General features: G+C 47.6%; 2 protein-coding genes across 4 annotated transcripts in view; one reads left to right on the forward strand and one right to left on the reverse strand.

Moving 5' to 3' along the window:
- The window catches only part of LOC119373656 (ribonuclease Oy), a 335,955-nt gene that overhangs the window by 231,766 nt on the left and 81,830 nt on the right, over positions 1 to 22,359 (forward strand). The window lies entirely within an intron of this gene.
- Positions 13,065 to 22,359, reverse strand: part of LOC119373653 (probable chitinase 10) — an 84,921-nt gene continuing 75,626 nt past the window's right edge. Inside the window, exon 6 of the mRNA XM_049410887.1 lies at positions 13,065 to 13,923. Within this exon, the coding sequence (XP_049266844.1) occupies positions 13,567 to 13,923 (357 nt within the window). The 3' untranslated portion in view covers positions 13,065 to 13,566. The remainder of the gene's footprint in view (positions 13,924 to 22,359) is intronic.

Genomic DNA, 22,359 nt, shown 5'->3' on the forward strand with positions numbered 1-22,359 from the left:
CAACTTACAGAACAGGGAACTGAAGTACTTCAACAAATGTTTGTAGCAAAGCAGGAAAAATGTGTTGGCACATCAGGCGCCGACTTGACACAACAGAAATGTCCCGAACTAACGCGAAATGTTTGTTGTGACACTAAAAAAGCAATCCCGGAACAGAGCCTCGCGACAGACGACAGGATAACAACAATTGTTTTCAATTCCGCTGCTCGAACCAGTGTTAGTTACGACAAGGCATTAGAACTCATTGTCGAAGAATTTGTTGTAATTTTCAACTGGTTTGCGTGTGTGCGAGTAAGCTCGTTAACTCTTTCATGCACACAACTGCATTTTTGGCAGGAAACAGAGTTTCATGCTAAACGGTGAATTCTTTTGGAGAAAATGATTTTCTCAAGCAAAAAAGAATTGGCTCCTTTAGTTCAAAAGATATGTGGTGGTCACCTCAGGTGACCACCATGCAGTAAGAGTCTACCAGTCAGTTTCGTTGGAAGGCTGCAAAACAATGCTTTTTTCCCTGCAGAAGCACGGGGACATTGTATATATCACACATCCATCTCAATCTTGAAGGCTCATTAAAGTATTACGCAAAACTCCTCCAAGCAGCAATAAAAAAAATAATATATTACCAGCCTTCTAAGACCCTTTATGCACGTTGGTCACTCTAGGTGATCACCAACTTCAGCGACACAGCTGCTCTGTGCTTATTGAGTACAGCTCTTAATTTCTGGATTCCTTGGTATTAGCTACTTATACAACGTGTTGTCCTAAGCTATCAACTTAATAAGAACCGGACATACTTTCATTTCTTTAAAAATATCTCGGGTCCATCGTGTAGCGCGCCTTGAAGACGACGGTAGCCGGATGAAAACAGACGTAACTCATAACAATGAAGCCCAAACGAAGTGACATCATCTCTGTCTATGTTGAAAGCTCTAGAAGCGTGCCGTATAAAATCTGACGCGAGGGGCTCATGTGCTTCAGGACAAAAAGAAATGTAGGAAAGGTGGTTACCGTGGGTGACCACCGTGCCGGAAAGAGTTAAGCTAGCACATCAGCGTTCACAAATCGAGGGCTAGGAGGGCTAGTCAACGGGGCCGGAAGAGGGGCTGCGCTACGATATGTTCAGCTCTAGTATTTGAAACATTTAGAATCGATACCATTGGTTCCTCCAGGAGCTTGAAACTCGGCCCAGAACGCAGTTTCCAGGAGGTACCTTCTTCGGACCACGAACCCTCGGCCTTCCAGGAAGTCGCATATCGTGTCGTGCGCCTTGAACTCCTGCAGGGCCAGCTCCGGATTGTCCCACAAGAAGCGGCTGAGCTGCCAGAGGTCTTCCGCCTCGCGTTCCATTGCCTTCTCCACGAAAAGGCTGTCAAGTCTTCTTCCATAGACATGACTGATACTTTCAAGTTAGGATCTTAGTGACAGAGGATTAGAACGACACCTTTCAGTTAGTACTGGACCCAAGTGGTTAGTTATGCCAGCTAAAACCTCCAGCTCTGTGAAGCCTTTGTTACACAGGTGTGCTAAAATAAAGCTTCGGTTCAAGCTGTCACGAAAAAAATCAAAATGCGCCTGCGCGCAAACAGGCCGCGCTCGCTTTTACAGGCAACAGAGCAGAGCTGGCGTGCGCGCCCAGGAAACATATGGGAAGTTGAGCAAACAAGATAAAAACATATAATATCAGTGCCTTTATTATTAGGCTCTTTTTTGCTGAATGATCCCGTACCCACTCTCCCACGAATGAGCCGGTTGTCATATGATTCCAAATGTGGCATCTGTTTCGCCTTATTTCTGTTCTTTTCATCTCACTCTCTCTTCTGAGCTCGCTTCCGAACCACCTGACGCTGCGCCTATTTATGAGCAATAGCTGCATAAAGAGAAACGATAGAAAGTAAACTCCGCGACTGTCCTGTCAATTAAAAGGTTCGTGGGACCGTCCATATACTGTCGGCCTTCTGGTCTAAACGGAATGGTTCCTTGATACCTGTCTAAAGCAGCTGTGATAATGCGTATTATTCAGCATATAGGCTCAGGTTCGTGACAAAATACGTTCTCTTCTTCAGTTGACCTCAAACTTCAGCGTCCGCCATTTCCTAGCATTTCGACTCTTCTTCATGCATGTTGGTGTGTGTGTTTGCGTACATACAGACATAACAAAACGTAACAACACTAGTGGCAGGGGGGAGCATGAATCATCCCTCCCACACACACACGCACACACACGCGAAAGGGTGGGGCTCGCAAAATATTTCTTGTTATGTCCTACATCAAAAGGATACATGCCATCGCCACACACAAAAAAGAAATGCTTGAAAAATAGAGAGAAGGAAGCAAAAAGTCCGGCACTAAACTCCCACTGCTTATTCTAACTACGGAGCCAACAGAAAACAATATTCGCGCATGCGTGTGTCAGTATATTCAAAGACATTGGGGCAGATACGCACTAGTGGCGCGAGGACAGCGGATAAAGCGGAGCTGGTGGCCTTCATCTCCTCCTTTCTCTCCCCTCACTTCCCTTTCCCAACTCCTTGCTGTACTGTACTATACGTGGCTTTAATATATTTTACCCTCCTCTCGTCCTTTTCCTCCTCCTCACCCTTACTTCCCTTTCCCACCCCCTTGCTATACTATACTATACTATACTATACATGGCTATGCTGTGCTTTCTTTCTCCTTCTTTCCGTCTTCTTTCTCTTTCTGTATTTCATTCTACCCTTATTTCTCTTTCTCTCTATCTTTTTCTCATTTTTTCTCCCATAGCAACGCAGTCATATGGTTCCCATAAATACATGTTCTGCTACCGTACCCCATCTCGTTGAGGTGCTCGACCTCACCACCTTTCCTGTATAACACTATATGAAGAATTGTCGTTGTCCTCCTGCACTTCATGTTATTCGTCGGGTGCTTCCTTCCTTAGTAACGCTTGAGTGCTTATTGTCGCTATGTGATTGTACTTCCGTTTCATATTATTTGTGCCCTTTTTAATATTGTAATAATACACAGTTCGGCTAAGCTGTGTAGATGTAGATGTAGATCCTGTACTGCTGGCTCACACCCACTCAGGGGGATCGGCCAAGAATCGGCTTAGAAAAAATATTTAAAAACTAGAAATCAGAATAATTTCTTATTTTATATAACAAAAAGCTGTGGTGTCACTCATGTTCTTTCTTCTGAACACATCCTCCTCTTCCTCGTCTTCCCTCAGACCCTCTCTAACTTCTTCACGACTTGCACGTACACTCCCCCTCTTTGAAGACTCATCCCTCCTGGGATGATACATGAAGACGTTCTCAGTGGTCGCAAGCCCCAGCACACCGTCATCGTTGACGTAACCAACCCTCTTGAGAATGTCTTGTTGTACTGCAGCCTGCAAAACGCGACAAGAAGCCAGATAGCACCTCGATGTATCCTGCATGGAACAAGCAGGACAGTATGATAAGCGTCGGCAGAACATTAGCTTTGAGGTTACGGACTTGGTGTTGAAACGGACACACCCCCTCAGCGACGCCTCGAAAAGTTTTGCTGATTGCCTAACTAACAGGTGGGACGGACAGTATAGAATCACCTAGAAATCCAGGCGTTCGTACATGTTGACAGATTTTTTTTTTTTAAGTTTGAAGTTTGAAGTTTATTCACATGAAATAAATACATATTGATTGCAAACACTGTATGACCCCTTAGCCGAAGGCTAGTATTGGGGTCATTTACAGACATGTAATTACAGAAATGTTCATTAACAAACATGTAATTGACAGTTTCGACCGTCAATGACAACTACATAGAAAACAAATTAGAAATAGCAGATTAAAAAATATATAACAGACAAAAATATATGGTACAGACGTAGAATACATGGTACAGAACAACGAGACAGCATGTCGTTTATAACTTAAATGTGGTAAGCTTAACAGCATTGTAAGAAAAAAGAAAGAAAAAAGAAAACATGAGTATCTACAGGTTGCGCACGTGACATAAGTTTCTATACACATGACATTTGCTGTTGATAGTACTTTTTTGCTTGACTAATCAAGTGTGTCGCCCTGTGCATGTCTCGGATGCGAAACCTTTTTATGCACGACAAGATGCAGCTGCTGGGGATCCAGACATTCCTCACCAGAGCTTGGCCACCGACATTGCCAAGCAAGTGGTGCAACCTGCGTCCTCGGTGACAAAAAGAGGCGTTTGGGAAGATGACGCCCGTTCCCGTCACCTGTACGTGTTTTATTCTTTTCGCAGTTCCGTTCTCCACTAAATTTTGGGGGAAGAGGAAATATTGGTAAGCCTTCCCAATGTAACCTGATGTTCTGTTCGCCCTGTTCTGCGCGGGATGCATATACTTTGGCTGGTGTCGAGAAGGAAATGCTTTTTGGTGTTTTTTTTTCCTCGCTACGCTTTAGGGTCCCTACGGCCAGAGCTTCTGGACCATCCTCCGGTCTCCGCCCTGTCTTTTTGGGGAGGGGGGGGAATGTGTGGGAACCACGAATGCCGGCTATCCAGAGATAGCGCCACGTGTTGCGCAGTGGCAGTGCGCGCGGCCCACCTGCGCGCTGCCTAGGGGGAGGTGCCTTGGCTGCCAAGAAGTACGGAAGCTGCCACCCACACTGGCCGATTGCTGCTGCCGGAAATCAGTCACCGGCTCGCTGTCTCGTGTCCCTGAGCCGACCCTGCCGTGTGCATCGTACAGTAAATAAATTGTTGTTGTTGTGACTTGAAGCTTCCGTCTCCTTGTTTTAAACGGACTGGACGCAGCAATCCCAATACCCACAGGATACTCGTTAAGGCTTGACGATCAGTAAAGAGCGTGAAGCTCCTGCCATCCAGGTAAGGTCTAAAATATCGTACAGCGATTAGGACTGCCAAGGCTTCTTTCTCTGTAGTCGTGTAGTTGAGTTGCGCTTTCGAAAGGGTGTACGCACAGTACCCGACGACCCTCTGCTGCCGGCTCCGCGGAGGGTCTCTATCTCTTTGGTAAAGCACTGCACCAGTGTCATGATAAGAAGCATCGGTGTTCAGCTCGAAGGGCAATTTGAAGTCTGGAAGAGTCAAAACCGGATAAGACAAAATGATGCTCACAAAGCTGTGATAAACGGAATCACTCTGCTGTCCACTAAAATGGCACATTCTTCTGAGTCATTTCTGTGAGGCATTTGGTTTTCGTCGCATAATCTCTTATTAATGACCTAAAATGCCCCGCCAAACCCAGAAATACCCGCAAAGAGTGTATGTTATACGGCTTCGGCATTTTTGCGATTCGTTCAACTGATTCCTGTTCTGTTGTCTTGGTTTGGCCATCAAATACTCTACCCAGGAACACAACAAAAACTCACTCTTCCTGTCATTAATCTTGAGCTCGGCATCGCAAAGTGCTTGAAGTACACCGGCAAGATGGTTTTAGAGTTTGTCCTCGTTGCGGCAGTGACTATTATATCGTCGATGTAGAAGTTACAAAACTTCCCAAGAAGCAGTCTCAAAACGTCGTTCATGATCTTCAGCAACCAAGCGGGTGACTTCTTCAGTCCATATGGAAGTCGCCCATTACTATTGCACCTAAGCAAAATGGAACTATGTGACTCAGCACGGACCACAGACAAATAAGCAGACAGAGCTTATTTTTTTCCTTTCCTATGCCACGTATAGACTCCTTCATAGATTCGGGTGGCTGCAGAGTGTTTTCGCGCGTTGACTTATGTAAAGTATCTTGCAAGTTCCGCTTTCTGAAAAATAAAAGAAATATTCTGCCTTCATAACGCCTTTTCATATCTATATCTGAACAAATAGATAAGTCAAATATCGAAAAATACAAGTATTCAAATGCTATAGGGTTACACATTTGATCAGAAATGCACTCAAAATAAATGTCATTTATATTAGATGAAACTTTCAAATATTGAGAAATACAAGGTTTGCAAAGGCACCACGTTGAAAGTTTTTTTTTTTCTTCGGTACGACGCATTCCAATGGTTCATGTGCATTCGGGCGAAGAAAGCCTCGGTGCTTAGCTCAATGGTTAAGGCTTTCGCTTTCAGAGCGTGGGGGACTAGGGTAGAATCCTGGTACCGCGACCAAAGTTTTTTTTTCGTCGTCGGTACGACGCTGTCATATGGTTCATGTGCATTCGGGCGAAGGAAGCCTCGGTGCTTAGCTCAATGGTTAAGGTTTTCGCTTTCAGAGCGTGAGGGACTAGGGTCGAATCCTGGTACCACGACAAATTTTTTTTTTTCGTCGTCGGTACGACGCAGTCGTATGGTTCATGTGCATTCCGACGAAGAAAGCCTCGGTGCTTAGCTCAATGGTTAAGGTTTTCGCTTTCAGAGCGTGAGGGACTAGGGTTGAATCCTGGTACCGCGACGAATTTTTTTTTTTCGTCGTCGGTACGACGCAGTCATATGGTTCATGTGCATTCGGGCGAAGAAAGCCTCGGTGCTTAGCTCAATGGTTAAGGCTTTCGCTTTCAGAGCGTGAGGGACTAGGGTCGAATCCTGGTACCGCGACGAATTTTTTTTTTCGTGGTCGGTACGACGCAGTCATATGGTTCACGTGCATTGGGGCGAAGAAAGCCTCGGTGCTTAGCTCAATGGTTAAGGTTTTCGCCTTCAGAGCGTGAGGGACTAGGGTCGAATCCTGGTACCGGGACGAATTTTTTTTTTTCGTCGTCGGTACGACGCAGTCATATGGTTCATGTGCATTCGGGCGAAGAAAGCCTCGGTGCTTAGCTCAATGGTTAAGGCTTTCGCTTTCGGAGCGTAAGGGACTAGGTTCGAATCCTGGTACCGCGATGAAATTTTTATGGCTTTTTCGTTGAGCCTTATCGCGGGTGATAAGGGCCTCACCTTTTTTACTACTTTTGGGCATGTATTGCGGTGAAGCCAACGCATCAGAGCAGCCTTTAGCTCTGAAGGAACGCGTTGTAGGCCCATCGCTGCGAGGTGTGACGTCAGACAAAAGTTGAGCCTTATCGTGGGTGATAAGGGCCTCAACTTTTTCGACTGCTTTTGGGCGTCTAATTGGCGAAACCAACGCATCAGGGGAATATCTTGCTCGGAAGAAACGCGTTGTATGCCCATCGCTTCAAGCTGTGACGTCAGACAAAATTTGAGCCTTATCGTGGGTGATAAGGGCCTCAACTTTTTCGACTGGTTTTGGCCATCTATTGCGGTGTAGCCAACGCATCAGAGGAACCTTAGCTCGGAAGGAATGCATGGTAAGCCCATCGTTTCAAGCTGTGACGTCAGACAAAAGTTGAGCCTTATCATGGATGATAAGGGCCTCAACTTTTTCGACTGGTTTTGGCCATCTATTGCTGTGTAGCCAACGCATCAGAGGAACCTTAGCTCGGAAGGAATGCATGGTAAGCCCATCGCTTCAAGCTGTGACGTCAGACAAAAGTTTAGCCTTATCATGGATGATAAGGGCCTCAACTTTTTCGACTGGTTTTGGCCATCTATTGCGGTGTAGCGAACGCATCAGGGGAACCTTAACTCGGAATGATTGCATGGTAGGCCCATCGCTTCAGGCTGTGACGTCAGACAAAAGTTGAGCCTTATCATGGCTGATAAGGGCCTAAACTTTTTCGACTGGTTTTTGCCATCTATTGCGGTGTAGCAACGCATCAGGGGAACCTTAACTCGGTATGATTGCATGGTAGGCCCATCGCTTTAAGCTGTGACGTCAGACAAAAGTTGAGCCTTATCATGGCTGATAAGGGCCTAAACTTTTTCGACTGGTTTTTGCCATCTATTGCGGTGTAGCAAACGCATCAGGGGAACCTTAACTCGGAATGATTGCATGGTAGGCCCATCGCTTCAAGCTGTGACGTCAGACAAAAGTTGAGCCTTATCATGGCTGATAAGGGCCTAAACTTTTTCGACTGGTTTTTGCCATCTATTGCGGTGTAGCCAACGCATCAGGGGAACCTTAACTCGGAATGATTGCATGGTAGGCCCATCGCTGCAAGGTGTGACGTCAGACAAAAGTGTTTGAGCAGCACGCTGCCAGTGGCGAGCTGCGACCGTTGTTAGTTCGCGCCACGACGTAGGCAGATGTGGTCGAGTGTCATTTTGTGCTCTATGCCATGGCAAAAAATAATAGCGGAGGGGGCACGGGCACGATGTGCCAACCCCCGGCTACGCCACTGGTTGGCGCTCATCCTGTGAGCACTCGTTTCGTGACCGTTCAATACATACATACATTGGGCGTATATCTGGGCGTCATTGGGCGCCTCCTGAAGCGATAGCCTTAACCATTGAACTAAGCACCAACACTTTCTTGGCCCGAATGCATATGAACCGTATGAATGTTGCCGTACTCACGAAGAAAAAAAACTTCAATCGCGGTACCAGGATTCGAACCTAGTCCCTCACGCTCCGAAGGCGAAAGCGTTAACCATTGAGCTAAGCACCAGCGCTTCCTTGGCCCGCATGCATATGAACCATACGAACGCGTCGTACCCACGAATAAAAAAAAAACTTACTCGCGGTACCAGGATTCGAACGTAGTCCCTCAAGTTCCGAAAGCGAAAGCCTTACCCATTGAGCTAAGCACCAACGCTTTCTTGGCCCGAATGCATATGAACCGTATGAATGCGTCGTACTCACGAAGAAAAAAAACTTCAATAGCGGTACCAGGATTCGAATTTAGTCCCTCACGCTCCGAAGGCGGAAGCGTTAACCATTGAGCTAAGCACCAGCGCTTTCTTGGCCGGAATGCATATGAACCGTATGAATGTGTCGTACTCACGAAGAAAAAAAAAACTTACTCGCGGTACCAGGATTCGAACCTAGTCCCTCAAGCTCCGAAAGCCAAAGCCTTAACCATTGAGCTAAGCACCAGCGCTGTCTTAGCCCGAATGCATATGAACCGTATGAATGCGTCGTACTCACAAAAGAAAACTTTCACCGCGGTACCAGGATTCGAACCTAGACCCTCACTCTCCGAAGGCGAGAGTCTTAACCATTGAGCTAAGCACCACCGCTTTCTTGGCCCGAATGCATATGAACCATACGGACGCGTCGTACCGACGAAGAAAAAAAAACTTACATCGCGGTACCAGGATTCGAACCTAGACCCTCACTCTCCGAAGGCGAGAGTCTTAACCATTGAGCTAAGCACAAACTTTTTTTATTATTTATTGCCGGTCTTAGACAATATACAGTGAAAACATGTCACAAAATATACATATAATGATATACATCCTACGATAACACATACAACATGCCATCAGTCTTATATGGACTGGTATTGTTCATCTAAAATTTCTTCAACGCCGCCAGAGGCTCTATTCTCGACAGCCATTCGGGTACACTCTACTTTTATATTTTCAATGAAGGCAGACATACTTTGCCTAAAGTAAATTCACACTGGCTAAGCGTCCGGGTCGCAGAAGTATCCAGCCATCCTAGCCCGCCATAAACAATGGAGGCGATTCAGCATTATCGAATGCTTTTCGTTTTAAATGCGAAGCATTTCTTAGCGAACCTTTGGCACTTTGATCGTTTCCATCTACGTATCTATAAAGCCGCCTACGTCTGTGTGCTCTCATGATTGCCTCCTTAACTTGGTGTAGACCAAGATCGTCATGGGAGGGTAAGATGATTTGACGAATATGACTATCGGGTCATGACATGAATAACGTGGAAATCCTGTAGCGTACATCGTCAAACCCTTTCCCCCAGGCACGTGTGGCACATACCCGTTTACGATGGGCAATTGATTGACAGTTTATGTCTACCCAGGAACGGCGAGAACAGACATTGGTAATTTAAATGAGAGAGCGTTAAAGGAGCACTGACACAAAGATTTTGCACCTTGTTTTTTTTTCTTTTTTTGTTGCAATAGATAGCTTATGATCCACTTATCACGGCTGCAAACCTCGTTTGCGCGAGTGCGCGACGGTTATTTATTTAGAGACGTTTTTAGAGCGCCCAGTCACAGTTTCGGTTTCAAAGAGCACCGAGCTAGGCAGCTACTTCCGGGGGACGGGTAACCACAGCTGGCCACGTGAACACGCAAAATTGTGACGTAGGCGGCGCGCGAGCGTGGGTGCGGTGGGCGCCGAACCAGGTCAAGTGGCGCCAGCTATGGAGGATTAGAAACAACTAACAAACGCGTAATCTATATCCTCCGAGCATTCGGAAGCGCCCATCTCGACTCGCTAAGCTTACAGCATCGATTATTTGACTATAGCTCTCAAATACGGCGCCGAATCGGGACGAATACATTGCTGTAGAAGCTTAAGGACATGAATCCAAAGCAAATGGAAGCATCAGTTCGGAACTTACACGTTACAGAGCGCACGGCGGCCACTTGATAGATTCGAAGTGGACGACAACCGCTTTTGGCAGTGCTGCCATGTTTTTCGGAGGCGCGAATGCCTCGCCGGCGAAGCTTGCCGTGCAAGTTGGACAGCTCTCGCGCGTGCGGCGACGGCCGACGTTCTGCGGCACCGCGCCGTTGCGGCAGGCTTGCCGCTATAGCGTGAGCGGGCCATAGCATCTGCCAACGGGCACGACGAGCGAACAGCGGAAGAAAACACAGCTAGCACACGCAAAGCCGCAGGCACGGAGGAAGAAATGGCAGGTAGCACGGCACAAGCGCAAGGGCACAACCAGCCAACACAAACTCGTGATGTAGGTTTGTTTACACATCCGCCGCGTTGATGTCGGCGTTGCGAAGCGCTCGCATCTCGCTCAGTCGCGCGGCATGCACTTTAAAATTGATTTTTAAATATGTTCTAAGCTATATTGGCCCTTGATATTTCGTAGACGTTGTGTACGGCTCCACATACATCTATTTCACTCATTATCTCGCCTTCGAAATTTTGTGTCAGTGCTCCTTTAAACAAACCTTTTTGGTAGCTGTAGAACTTAACGGTGAAAGTGTAATCAGAGAATGAGGTGCGATAGCCAAAAGAGCGTCGCATATTGGACGCAGAACTTGGTCGCCATCTCGCGACATGTCAAAATGTGATTGAACACCACGGCCGGACTAGAGGGAACCGCAAAGCGCGTCGTGCCGCCCCGGTAGGCAGGCCGCGATTTTTCTCGGGGCGAGCGCGTGAGCGGAGAACGCGGCGTTACAGCCAGGTGAGACAGGTGTGCGTCGCACAGCAATTTTTGGTTTGTATTAGCGTGATGCTATGAGCGAGGCCGAAGCTTTTACGACGCTTGGGCTAAGATCGCCACCTCGTGGTGTGTTAAGGCATTGATAAAATTGAACTTCTAATGAAAACGCGCCGAATGGGACGGACGTGTAACGCGTTGCAGGTGCTAGTCTCGGAGGCCACAGTAATGAAGAATTACTTTACTTTACCGCTCCAAGAGGGCAACACCATCCCGCCGACCGGGAGAGTGGTAGATATAAAAGGCGCGTTTTTAAAGCCTCTAGAGTCTGTCACCGTGGCGCAGTGGATAGCGTGCCCGGCATCTGTTGTTGCGGACCGAGCGGTCATGGGTCCGACGTCCGTTGACGGAACATTCTTTCTTTGCCATCTGATCATGTAAATTTTTTCGACGTCATTTCCGTGACGGAAATACGTCACTGAAGTCTTGGTGGACCCCGGCATAAAACACCGTGTCCTACGATACAGGCGTCATGTGAGATTACTTAGCTTCTGTGGTTCCAGTGTTGGCTCCACTTTTATAGCAGTCTAATAAACATTATATTTTTGTTCCCATGATTGAGCAAGCTATATTGAAGCTTGCGCGACCCCGGAGGAATACATTAACGAACGTTACATATGATATTCCCGTGATTGCACCATAAGGTGCCCTTAGTTTCAATAATACTGACGTATGTACTCTAACGTGAGGGCTGACGTTACGTCACACCATACATTACCCTTTAAAAGCCAGTGTTGTCGACGAGCCTGCTAAGCCCATGATGTGCACACAGCTACTACACTTGCAAAAACACGTCGATGCCCCTCGTAACACTTGGCTCAAAGCCATAAGATACAGCACAGAAGTACTCGCTGACTGCTTCGCATGAAACCGATTCCCACAACACGTGGGATCTGCCGAATTTTTCTGGTGTCGGCTTCAGAGTCAGCGTCGTTGGCTGTGAGCGAACAATCAGCGTTGTCCGTGACCACAACCGCCCACAACCGGCAGCCTGAAGGCCGCCCACAACGCTGCTTTTTCATTTTTTAAATATTTTTTTTCACCTTCTTGGCCTTCTCAAAACTAAAGTTTTTCAACACCAACCCATGGCATTCGTACAGTGCAACAGAACCGAAACCGAAACACAACAATGAGCTTGTGCGAAGGGCACGGAGGAAGGCAAATTTCAGCGCAGTCGCATTTTCAGCTTTGTTGAAACAGCGCTCACTAGACGACAACGAAGTAAAAGAAGGCACAGGACAGGCGCTGCCTGTCCTGTGCCTTCTTTTACTTCGTCGTCGTCTAGTGAGCGCTGTTTCAGCAAAGATGAACGCATACCAACTCGCTCAAGCTTCCATTCTTATGCATTTTCAGCGCCGCTTAAGAAACTAGGGTCCTTAAAATTACGTATGTATGCATTTTCTATTAAAGGAACACGCCACCTAATACTTACCTAGTGATGTTGCACCTCAGATATGCATGATATTTACTTTTTGATCGACAACGTTCACAAGTATGAACAGCCGTACCAGTTCAAGACGGCTGGCCCTTGGGCAAGTGGTTCAACTTTGGCCGAGTGGCTGAATCGAGGGACGTGCCGACAAACAGAAAGACAGAGACCAAAATTTCTGCGTTTAAGTTTCCCAAGAAAGACTATCGTCTTTAAAAAAACACTATATGAATATTTCGTGGCATAAGCGTAGAATCGCGCCAGCCGTCAAAACGTGTGAATTGCGCAACAAGTGGGTGTTTTAAAAGCCTACCCATTACGAAGAGCTCAGACATAATCAGCAGCAAAAGCACCAACAAAATGAGCAGCTGCTTAGGTTCGCGTGTTGCCTTACGGACGCGTAGTGGGCCCTTCGTTGATTTGCAAAAGGAATAATTATAGCGTAGTGGGCCCTGCGCAACTGTACTTGCAGTAGGCATTCTAGGCACGTTTGAAACGGTCAATGTTACGCGCATAGACATTCGTTACCTTGCGGCACGGTTGAGGCATGCACCGAGAACCGAAACCAGGCTTGCAGTTGAGAATGCGGTGCGCACGGGGTTCGATTACGCTATCGCGTTCTACTCTTGAAGGCGAAGATCAAACGTGCATTACGTTTTTCTTTTCTTCTTTTTTTTTACGTTTCCTGCACACTGTGCACAAGAATATATACCTAAGTAATGAGACCGCCTCCGTGGAAGCGAGCATGCAGGCTTGCCACCGCTAGAGTAAATAAAAGCGATTATGTAATCTGTGACATAAGTGTTAATCACAATCACGTGATACAATCTGTGAAAGGTTAAATGTTACGTAAGACCAATCGCGTAACGACAGGTCGCCCATTTGCACAACTTCAGCTCGCAGCGCTTGTCAAAAGCCACCAGGCTTTGTATGCGAGCTCTTCGATGACGTCAAATAGTCCTCATATGACGTCGATGGGCTCTCCACTAACGTCGAAGAGATCACCAACAACGACGCGCATTAATGGGTGTCGTTGTAGCGCCGAAACACTGTGCTCGCGAGAGGGTACGTTTGGGCACCGCACAGCTCCCCGAAGTCGTCAAACTGCGGATTCCACAGGCCCATACAGGTGGCAGACATGTTGTCGTGGAGGTTGTCCAGGAAGTTGCCGAGCTGCGGAGGCTCGGTGTAAGACACCCAGTTGTCCAGCTGCGTCGCGACCACGCCGTACCGCAACGTGAGCTTGCTGGACGCGGGTGCGAACCGGCACGACTCGAAGTAAGCCATGCGTCCGGCCATTCGGGTCGTGCTGCCCTCCGCACCTGGACCCAGGGATTGCTCGACGGGTCTGGGCGTAAGGTTGGGCCTCGGCGCCACCTGGAAAAGAAAGAGCAAAGCACCGACCCAGGTTGTTGACGCTAAATCTGTAAAAACTCAGTGTCCCTTATGCATTCGCCTGAAACGACTCGAAGGCGAAAGCCATCATCATCATCGGAGCTTGGTAAGTCGTTTTTAACTCGAAAGCTTTAGATGCCTCATCAAACGCGAAAATTGACCGTCGGCGTCGACCGTCGTCCCGCGGCGTCGGCGTCAAGACGAGTGATGCGAAAAATGTATAACCCGTGATACATCACGTGATGACGTCACCACATGACGTCACAGATAGCCAAACTTTGCTAAGCCACCGTGATGCCTTTATGACGTGACTATGACGTCACACAGTGACGTCACCACATGACATCATCGATTGGTCGAAGGTGAGCTGATCCCGGAGGCAGTGCAAATCAAGGTGAAGTGCAGAAATGTTGCAATGCCACCGACCCTGGAAGCAGTGCTAAAGCACGTTGGGTGCAGGGAGTTTTCGGAGGGCGGCGAGGGAGGACCAGTACGTCGACTGTGAAAAAAGAGAAGATGGCTTTCGCTATGACTCGTCTTGGGCGAATGCGTAAGGGACCAGTGAGATATAACAGCGAAGCTGTTATGGCTCGCCGTAGTTTGTTCGGTGTCACCAGGAAACCCCTCAAGGGGTATCTGCCACAGGAATAGACCTTTTTCAAGCAATCCCAGAGCGCCCCGCGGGCGCGCGGAGCACTATAGGAAAAGTATGTACGCCGAGCGAGCCGGCTGTTCGTTCGCCTGCTGCTCGTTGGCGCCGTGATATCGGTGGGACCACGAAACGAAAAGAACACGTCGCCGCTTCTTGACTATTCTTACGCCACAAATACTGCACACATCCGGACGCATCTGCACGTATCTCTACGCACGAAATGCGAAAGGATTAACACAGTGCAGTGTCGGTGTTAACCGAGCAGATATGCATCGGATGTAGCAGTTAAGCAGCATGCGTATTATCGCGTGCCGATATCATCACGATGTATTAAATATTTGCTGGAACACCGAATTCATTCTAAAAGACAGGGCGTGCAAACACGGACACAGGAAAGAAGTGGAGACACCACAGACGCTGACTAACAGCTGCAAAGGCGCACAACTGTGAAAAAAAAAAACGGAAACGTATCTGCGTATGCCCGTGCAATAGGCGAACCTATCAATCCGCCAAGTGTGGAGGTTTACATGACAGATAACTGTTAAGGCATTTGATTTCGTCTTCCCCACCAAATAAACTCACGCATGCGCTATCACTGCTATCGATATGCCATGCCTCAATCATTGAACGCGTTTCTTCATTCCTGTGCCGGTACAAAACTGCGCATTCATCGAACTTCGACGTTCACTTACATTATCGGCAATGTAAAGAAAGATTAGGAGGTGAGCCTCCGGTTAGCGGCCTCTTATGTTCCAATAACCTCTTAACACGGCGGCCCGTCTGTATACGTGGAAGCGGCCGCAGCTAAAAGGAACCTTATACATCACAACTGTACGGCAATCAGTGAATTTGTTGGTGTGTTTTACGACACAAATGTCGGTACGCATCTTGTTCGCATCTCGTCATCCTGTTGTTCGGTGTCGTCCTAAACGAAAAAAAAAAGTACCAAATGTCGATGTGTGAATGTAGAATTTTAGTGACACCATCTCGTGATGTGTTGGCGATTTGGAAATCCTTGTGATACCGCAAAGCATGAGCTATCGTCTGCAGAGGATGGTAAGCGGTAAAAATGACCTGAAGTCACGCATTTCTACAGCAATACGCGTATTCATGCAAACAGAAAAGCAGAGTGCACAAAGTTCTACTTCATCTAATTACGCAGAAATACAGGTTCTCTTTCTTTGTAGCCGCTAGAGCAAGAAGTAAATACTTCAATGGCTCAGTCGCGCAACACATTTTATGTTGTGGTACAGGCAAAACAATTTAAACACGTGCAAATAAATCAAGGAAAAACATCGAGCACGGGGCAAAACACGGATGTGACTGAAGGCCAGTACCCCATTGATTGGCAGATTGCACTTCTCTCACAAATAATAGGTACGTTAGGACGGTTGCGTGAATTGATGTGGCAATGGAGGGCACATACATTACCACTAGGCTGCAGTCAACGCGCTTTACTCGCAAACAATCGACTCAAACCGCATACGGCGAAGCGTCGCTGCGTACATTTGTATACGAGCCACCGACCGCCTACACACACAAACGCGGCGACGGTGCTGCCACCTATTGCCCGATCTCACGGCGAATAGGCTTTCAAAGCAACGTCGAGCGACGCCACTGCTCTTATCGCAACTGGGGGCATCCACGGCCACAACACTACCACCCCCGTTTCCGCGCATGCGCAGAGCTCTCGGATTGCATCTGTGGTGCGTCCCAATGTAACTATTGCTGACTAGCAGTGCTCAGGGCCGAATGCGCGCGCGTGTCCCTGCCGATGGAAAATCCGGCGACAACCCGCCTTCGCGAGCAGCGTCTGCCCCAACTAACGAATAGCTCAGCCGTGCGAGCGCAGCGCCCAAACTTGGGCTTGGGTTCCCCATACATATCCGCAGTGTGGTCACATGCGAGGCAACACGCGAAAACACAACCGGCCTTTGTAAAATATAACATTTGCCGTAAGCGTCAACGAATGGTGATAAAATCGTATCTTTTGTTACCTGCGGTACGAGTGACGCGCACGCTGTCTGATCAATGTATCTTACTTTGCAAAGTGCATACTGTCTCGCGCAATATTTAAATATTACAGCCTGTCCTTGTGCTCATCAACAGTGTCGGTGGGCGTTGATTTCGAATGGATCAACGGTTCACGAATTGTAGTGACCACTCGCGGAATTCGTCTAGAAAACCGAGTTGTATCTTTTTGTTTAATTTATGCCGTAGAGCATGCTGGCGCCAAAAAAAAAATAATAATGACGCTTCGGAACCGCTCAGGTGGTCCGACAGTGGCGCGCGGGAACACTAGACAGATGGAAATGGTAGACGCCGTCGTAGTTAAACACAGAATAAGTTCACGATTTATGCAGTAATATGTTACACCTTGTAGCATTCACTTGATCTGACAAGTGCTGGCACGGCGTAAGCGGAAAACTAAAGCGTGAGGCCCGCGCGCTCGGTGCGGCGAGTGCTGCGTACACACTTTTCCCATGAGCGCTTGCACGCCGGTTGGTGGCGCTCGTGTGCTTGAACAAGGGTACATGAACAAAAAAAAATATCGAGGGTAAGCGCTCGTGTGCTTGAACGGTGGCGCTCGTGTGCTTGAACAAAAAAAAAATACCGAGGGTAAGCGAGTACAAGTACCTCGGAGTATGGGTAAATGAGGGGGATAGATATATGGAGGTACAAGAGAAAGCATCGGTAGCAAAGGGAAAGAGGAATAATAATAATATCTGGGGTTTAACGTCCCAAAATCACCATATGATTATGAGAGACGCCGTAGTGGAGGGCTCCGGAAATTTCGACCACCTGGGGTTCTTTAACGTGCACCTAAATCTAAGTACACGGGCCTCAAACATTTTCGCCTCCACCGAAAATGCAGCCGCCGCGGGGAAAGAGGAATGCTGCAATTATGAAGCACAGAGCTTTATGGGGATACAATAGGTACGAGGTGCTTCGAGGGCTGTGGAAGGGTGTGATGGTTCCGGGGCTTACATTTGGGAACTCAGTGGTGTGCATGAAGTCAAAGGTGCAATCAGGAATGGATGTAAATCAAAGGACGGCGGGCCGCCTCGCGTTGGGCGCTCACGGGAAGACGACAAATGAGGCGGTAAAGGGTGATATGGGATGGACAGGCTTTGAAGTGAGGGAAGCGCAGAGAAAAATGAGATTCGAAGAGAGGCTGAGGAAAATGAAGAAGAGTAGATGGGCAGAGAAGGTTTTCAGGTATTTGTATAGAAAAAGCGTTGACACGCAGTGGAGAAAAAGAACTAGGAGGCTCACCAGTAAATATACGGCTGGCAGTGCGGGCGATATGGCAACAAGGAGCATTAAGCGGAAGTTCAGAGAGGCGGAGAGGACTTATTGGATGACAGCGATGGAAAAGAAGCCGGCTCTGAGTAACTACCGAAAAGGAAAAAACGAAATAAGGAGGGAAAGGTTTTATGATAATTCAAGGGGAAGCGCTTTACTGTTTGAAGCAAGGTCGGGCTGCCTTAGAACGCGTAGTTATAAAGCGAGATTCAGTAACGAAGAAGAACAATGTACATGCTGCGGGGGAACTAAGGAAACGATGGAACATGTACTGATTGAATGTGGCGATATTCACCCAGGTATACGTGTGGGCACGAGTCTACATGAAGCCTTGGGTTTTAGGGACAACAATGGAAAGCTGAACACGCCCGCGATAGAAATAAGTAAGAGACGGTTAGAGTATTGGTGGCAGAAAAGTAGAGATAAAGTACAAAAATAAATAATTGGGGGGAAAAAAGGTCATTCTGCCTTAAGAGGCAGAGAGATGGACCGTGAATTTATATTTTTTGGTATAATAACATATATTTAATCAATGTACATAAGGCATTAGGACAACATGAAACAAGGAAGCTTTTTTTTTTCTTCTCCTTCGAGCCTGGTGGCAGACATGTCACCGCCCCGTTATAAAGGGGACGCTCATAGCCTCCATCCATAGCATCCGAGGTCTATAGACCAGACGTGAGCCACAGTTCATTGGCGTTTTGACGTGCAGACATAAGCGAAAAGTGCAAGCAGCGGAGAGAGAAAAGCAGTCTAAATGCATGCTTAATGGATGGCAAACCCTTGTCGCTAAGGCACCTTGGAGCAAGATCGCCACCGCCAAGTGTTCGATGGACGCGATATGCAAAAACGCTAGTGTGTACTTGGATTGAGATATCGCCGAAATTAATTCAGACGCATCCACTTACTGCGTGCCTCATAATAGAGAATTTCGGCACGTCAAGCTTTGCGTTGTAGCGTTTGTCGCCACTGCGCAAGCGTCATACGCTATCCTCCTGGGTACCCACGTTAAGTTACGAAAATAGCGTGTCGTATCCAACGAAAGCTAAACCTACCAACCCTATTCTAAAACTGTCCAATGAGTTCGCACTTTTCACACGTAGAACATCGCCATCTCATTAACTGTGAACGTGCTGACGCGCGCACGCGAGTTGCAAGTCATGCTCGTGGCCTGAACAGCGGCCATACGCTGCTACCGCGAATACGAGATGTTCCGTTGGCGTGTCTTGTGCCGTTAAAACTAAAACGACGGCGACCGCGCTAACGCCATGGTTCAAAAGTACGCGAAATAATCTTCACTCAGAGTTCCAAAGCTGCACGTGTGTTTGTTTTTAGACAGCAACTACCGTGCTGATCGCGGTGATAACGGCCTCGTGGCGGCGTGCGAGCGATACGCGAAAAATAAAAAAAGAAAGATGTCCGGCCGTATCGATGCGCGCGGCAAGCAGCTCGGCTTCCCGGTCAAGGAGCCACCATCCGGGGCTCAGGACCGCCATATTGTACTTTCCGCGGACCTCGCGGCGCGTTGCGTTTGTTGAAGAAAAAAAATCACATCATATCCACGGAGTGAATGATGATGAGTGGGTGAAGCTGCGGAGGTTCATCGGTAAACCGTGAATCTTCCGCGAATTCTGCCCAACCGACGTGAGATCGGGCGCGTTTATACTAAAGGTTCGATGAGTTATGACGACTTGCAGCTCACTTTAATTTTACATGTACGCTGTGAATTTTCATTGTTTAGAAAACCATTGCTTTAGAAAAATCTGGCGTCTTTCGTTAAGCAGCTGGCGTCTTTTCGTTTTGCTTTAGAAACATCTGGCGTTCTTTCGTTTTGCTTTTACAAAACATCTGGCGTCTTTCGTTGGTTTATTTCATCAATCAACGGCGTTTTGAACAAAATTTTTTATTGTTTAATCACGCACAGGAGAAATCTCACCAGGCACTACCTTGGAGGTAAACAATGGCTGCTAATGGGAATGAGAGACAGAAGAAGTCGGCTTTTAGCTAACACTTACACTTCTACTTCTACTAACGTTTCCTACTGGAACATGCCAATGGCTGCTAATGGGGAATGAGAGACAGAAGAATTCGGCTTTTAGTTAACGCGCACGCTGCGAATTTTTTATTGTTTAACAACGCACAGGAAAAATCTCCCACCGGCACCACCTTGGAGGTCAAAGCGTAAGACTTGTTACGGACTACGACTACTACTACTACTACGACGACGACGACTACGAGGGACGAACGGGTGCCGCCTTAAGGAGCTTCGCCCCTAAAACTGTGCGTCGTGTACCAGACGCCGCGTGCAGTTGCTGACGCAATGTCAAGAGGCTGTGTTTGACGAAGTCGTCCGCTACAACATTAACCATTAACCTGAAGGTCGCGGGATCGATTCCCGGCAGCGGTGGCCACATTTCGATGCAAGCAAGATGACCCGTGTAGTTAGATTTAGGTGCACGTTAAAGAATCCCAGGTGGTCGAAATTTCCGGAGCCCTCCACTACCCAACTATTATTATTACGTTACACGCTACATGAACATTCAAAACAACAAGATGCTCTCATTCGCCAGGCCGCAAGCGGGAGTCGTGATAAGACGATTCCATATTTGAATGTTTAGAACGGGGCATTACAAACACGTTTAAGAGAGTTGATTAAGATTCATGTGAATTACTGAATGAATGTCGGATAATTCACATCTCTAGTGCCTGTGAAATATTCGTGAGATGTGTTCTCGACGTGTTTCCGCTGACTCCTTCACAATGAGAAGAAACATCCTTCGACTGTGAATCATATGAGCGCCAGCGGGCAATTACACATTAAACGTAGACAAGAAGACGCACTCGGTTTATCTATGCTTCCCTGAAAAAAAATGCGAAGCTCGCACTAAGTCGCGCAATGCTTGAAACAGCGAGGCTGCATGATTCTGAAGTCTAATCTGGTTGCTTCTAGGTTGTTGTTAGGCTTCAGTTGGGTGATGCTAGGTTGTTTCTAGGTTGCATCTCAGCGCAGAGACGTTCGAGTTAAACCACGGACAGTCACAGACACGGCACGGATGTCCCAACTCCAGAGACAGAAACTCGCTCTGAAACCTAGCGTTCGCACCTCCCATAGATCTACGGGCACCTCGTCGTTCGCGTAGGGCTTCCATCGCTTCGGGGTCTTCTCGCAACCGCTGTTGCCATTCCCGTTTCCTAGTTGCACGTACCGTTGCACGTACCGCTGAAGCACTCCGTGCAGATGCTTCAGCGAAGCTGAAAAGTGCGGCCAACGTGTTTATCACTGCGTCAGGGGCGTAGCCAGAATTTTTTTCGGGGGGGGGGGGTTCATCCATACTTTATGTATGTTCGTGCGTGCGTTTGTATGTGTGCGTGCCTATATACGCAAGCAAAACTGAAAATTTTCGGGGGGGGGGGGGGGGTTGAACCCCCCCCAACTTCCCCCTCCTTGGCTACGCCCTTGCACTGGGTTAATCCAGTGGTGCGTAGCGGTGAGTGGTGGGATTTGCCCAATTTCTGCGGCTCATACCCTGTTCATGATGATGATAGTTTTTTGTACGCACCAAAGTTTTTGCGGCCGGTTTAAACAGCTTTGCTTTAAAGAGTGAAGGAGCGAGTCGACGACAGACAAGTAACAGACAATACGACCGCCTACTGACAACCCTTTCATTTCGCTCGTTTCGGGCGATTCCTCGTAATTTCGATCAATTAGCAAGTACTTGACCGCTAACCCGAATATCGCGGGATCGAATGCCGGCCGCGGTGGCCGCATTTCGATGGAGTCCCTATTTTTTTCGATGTCATTCTGAGCTTTTGCGGATGAAAACCCCGATATGTTTTTGAAGCACGACGTACTGGGTATACTATGGTTTAATAATGCTGGCCGCCCAAGGTTCTTTAGCGAGCACCTAAACCAAAATACACGGGTGTTCTTGCACCCCACCGAAACGCAGCCGCATTTGCCGGGAGTCGAACCCGAGTCTACGAGCTCACTTTTTTTTTTACTGACTGTGCTCCAGTAATTATTCACGTGAAAACACAATAAAACTTGTTTGTTAGTCAGCGCCTCGTATGTGTCCTCCTGCCTTCGTCTCGGTCTTGGTTACTAGCGCTGCACTTCTCTTTGAGTACGCTAGTACACTTAGATTTACGCTCACGAAATTTTTTCGGGTGCAGCCACTTTCGGCGTGCCTCATAAGCAGATTGTGGACACGTAAAAGAGCTTATAGTTTCACTCGGAGTGTGTGGCAACGCTCGTGGTCGGAGCGCCATCGCGAATCCGAAGCCTGCACTGCAGCAATACATTCCACAATATATCCTTTTTCTCGGATACCAGAAGCAGGCTTTTTGCAAGCAAGTACCGAAAATAATGATAACGTCCAGATTAAATTTTTAAAAGAACGCGTTAATGTAGCGCTTTCGCGGATTTATTGCGTATTACATCGATAAAACGCAGGCGACAG

The sequence above is a fragment of the Rhipicephalus sanguineus genome, chromosome 11 (genome assembly GCF_013339695.2).
Source record: "Rhipicephalus sanguineus isolate Rsan-2018 chromosome 11, BIME_Rsan_1.4, whole genome shotgun sequence".
Taxonomy (NCBI): domain Eukaryota; kingdom Metazoa; phylum Arthropoda; class Arachnida; order Ixodida; family Ixodidae; genus Rhipicephalus; species Rhipicephalus sanguineus.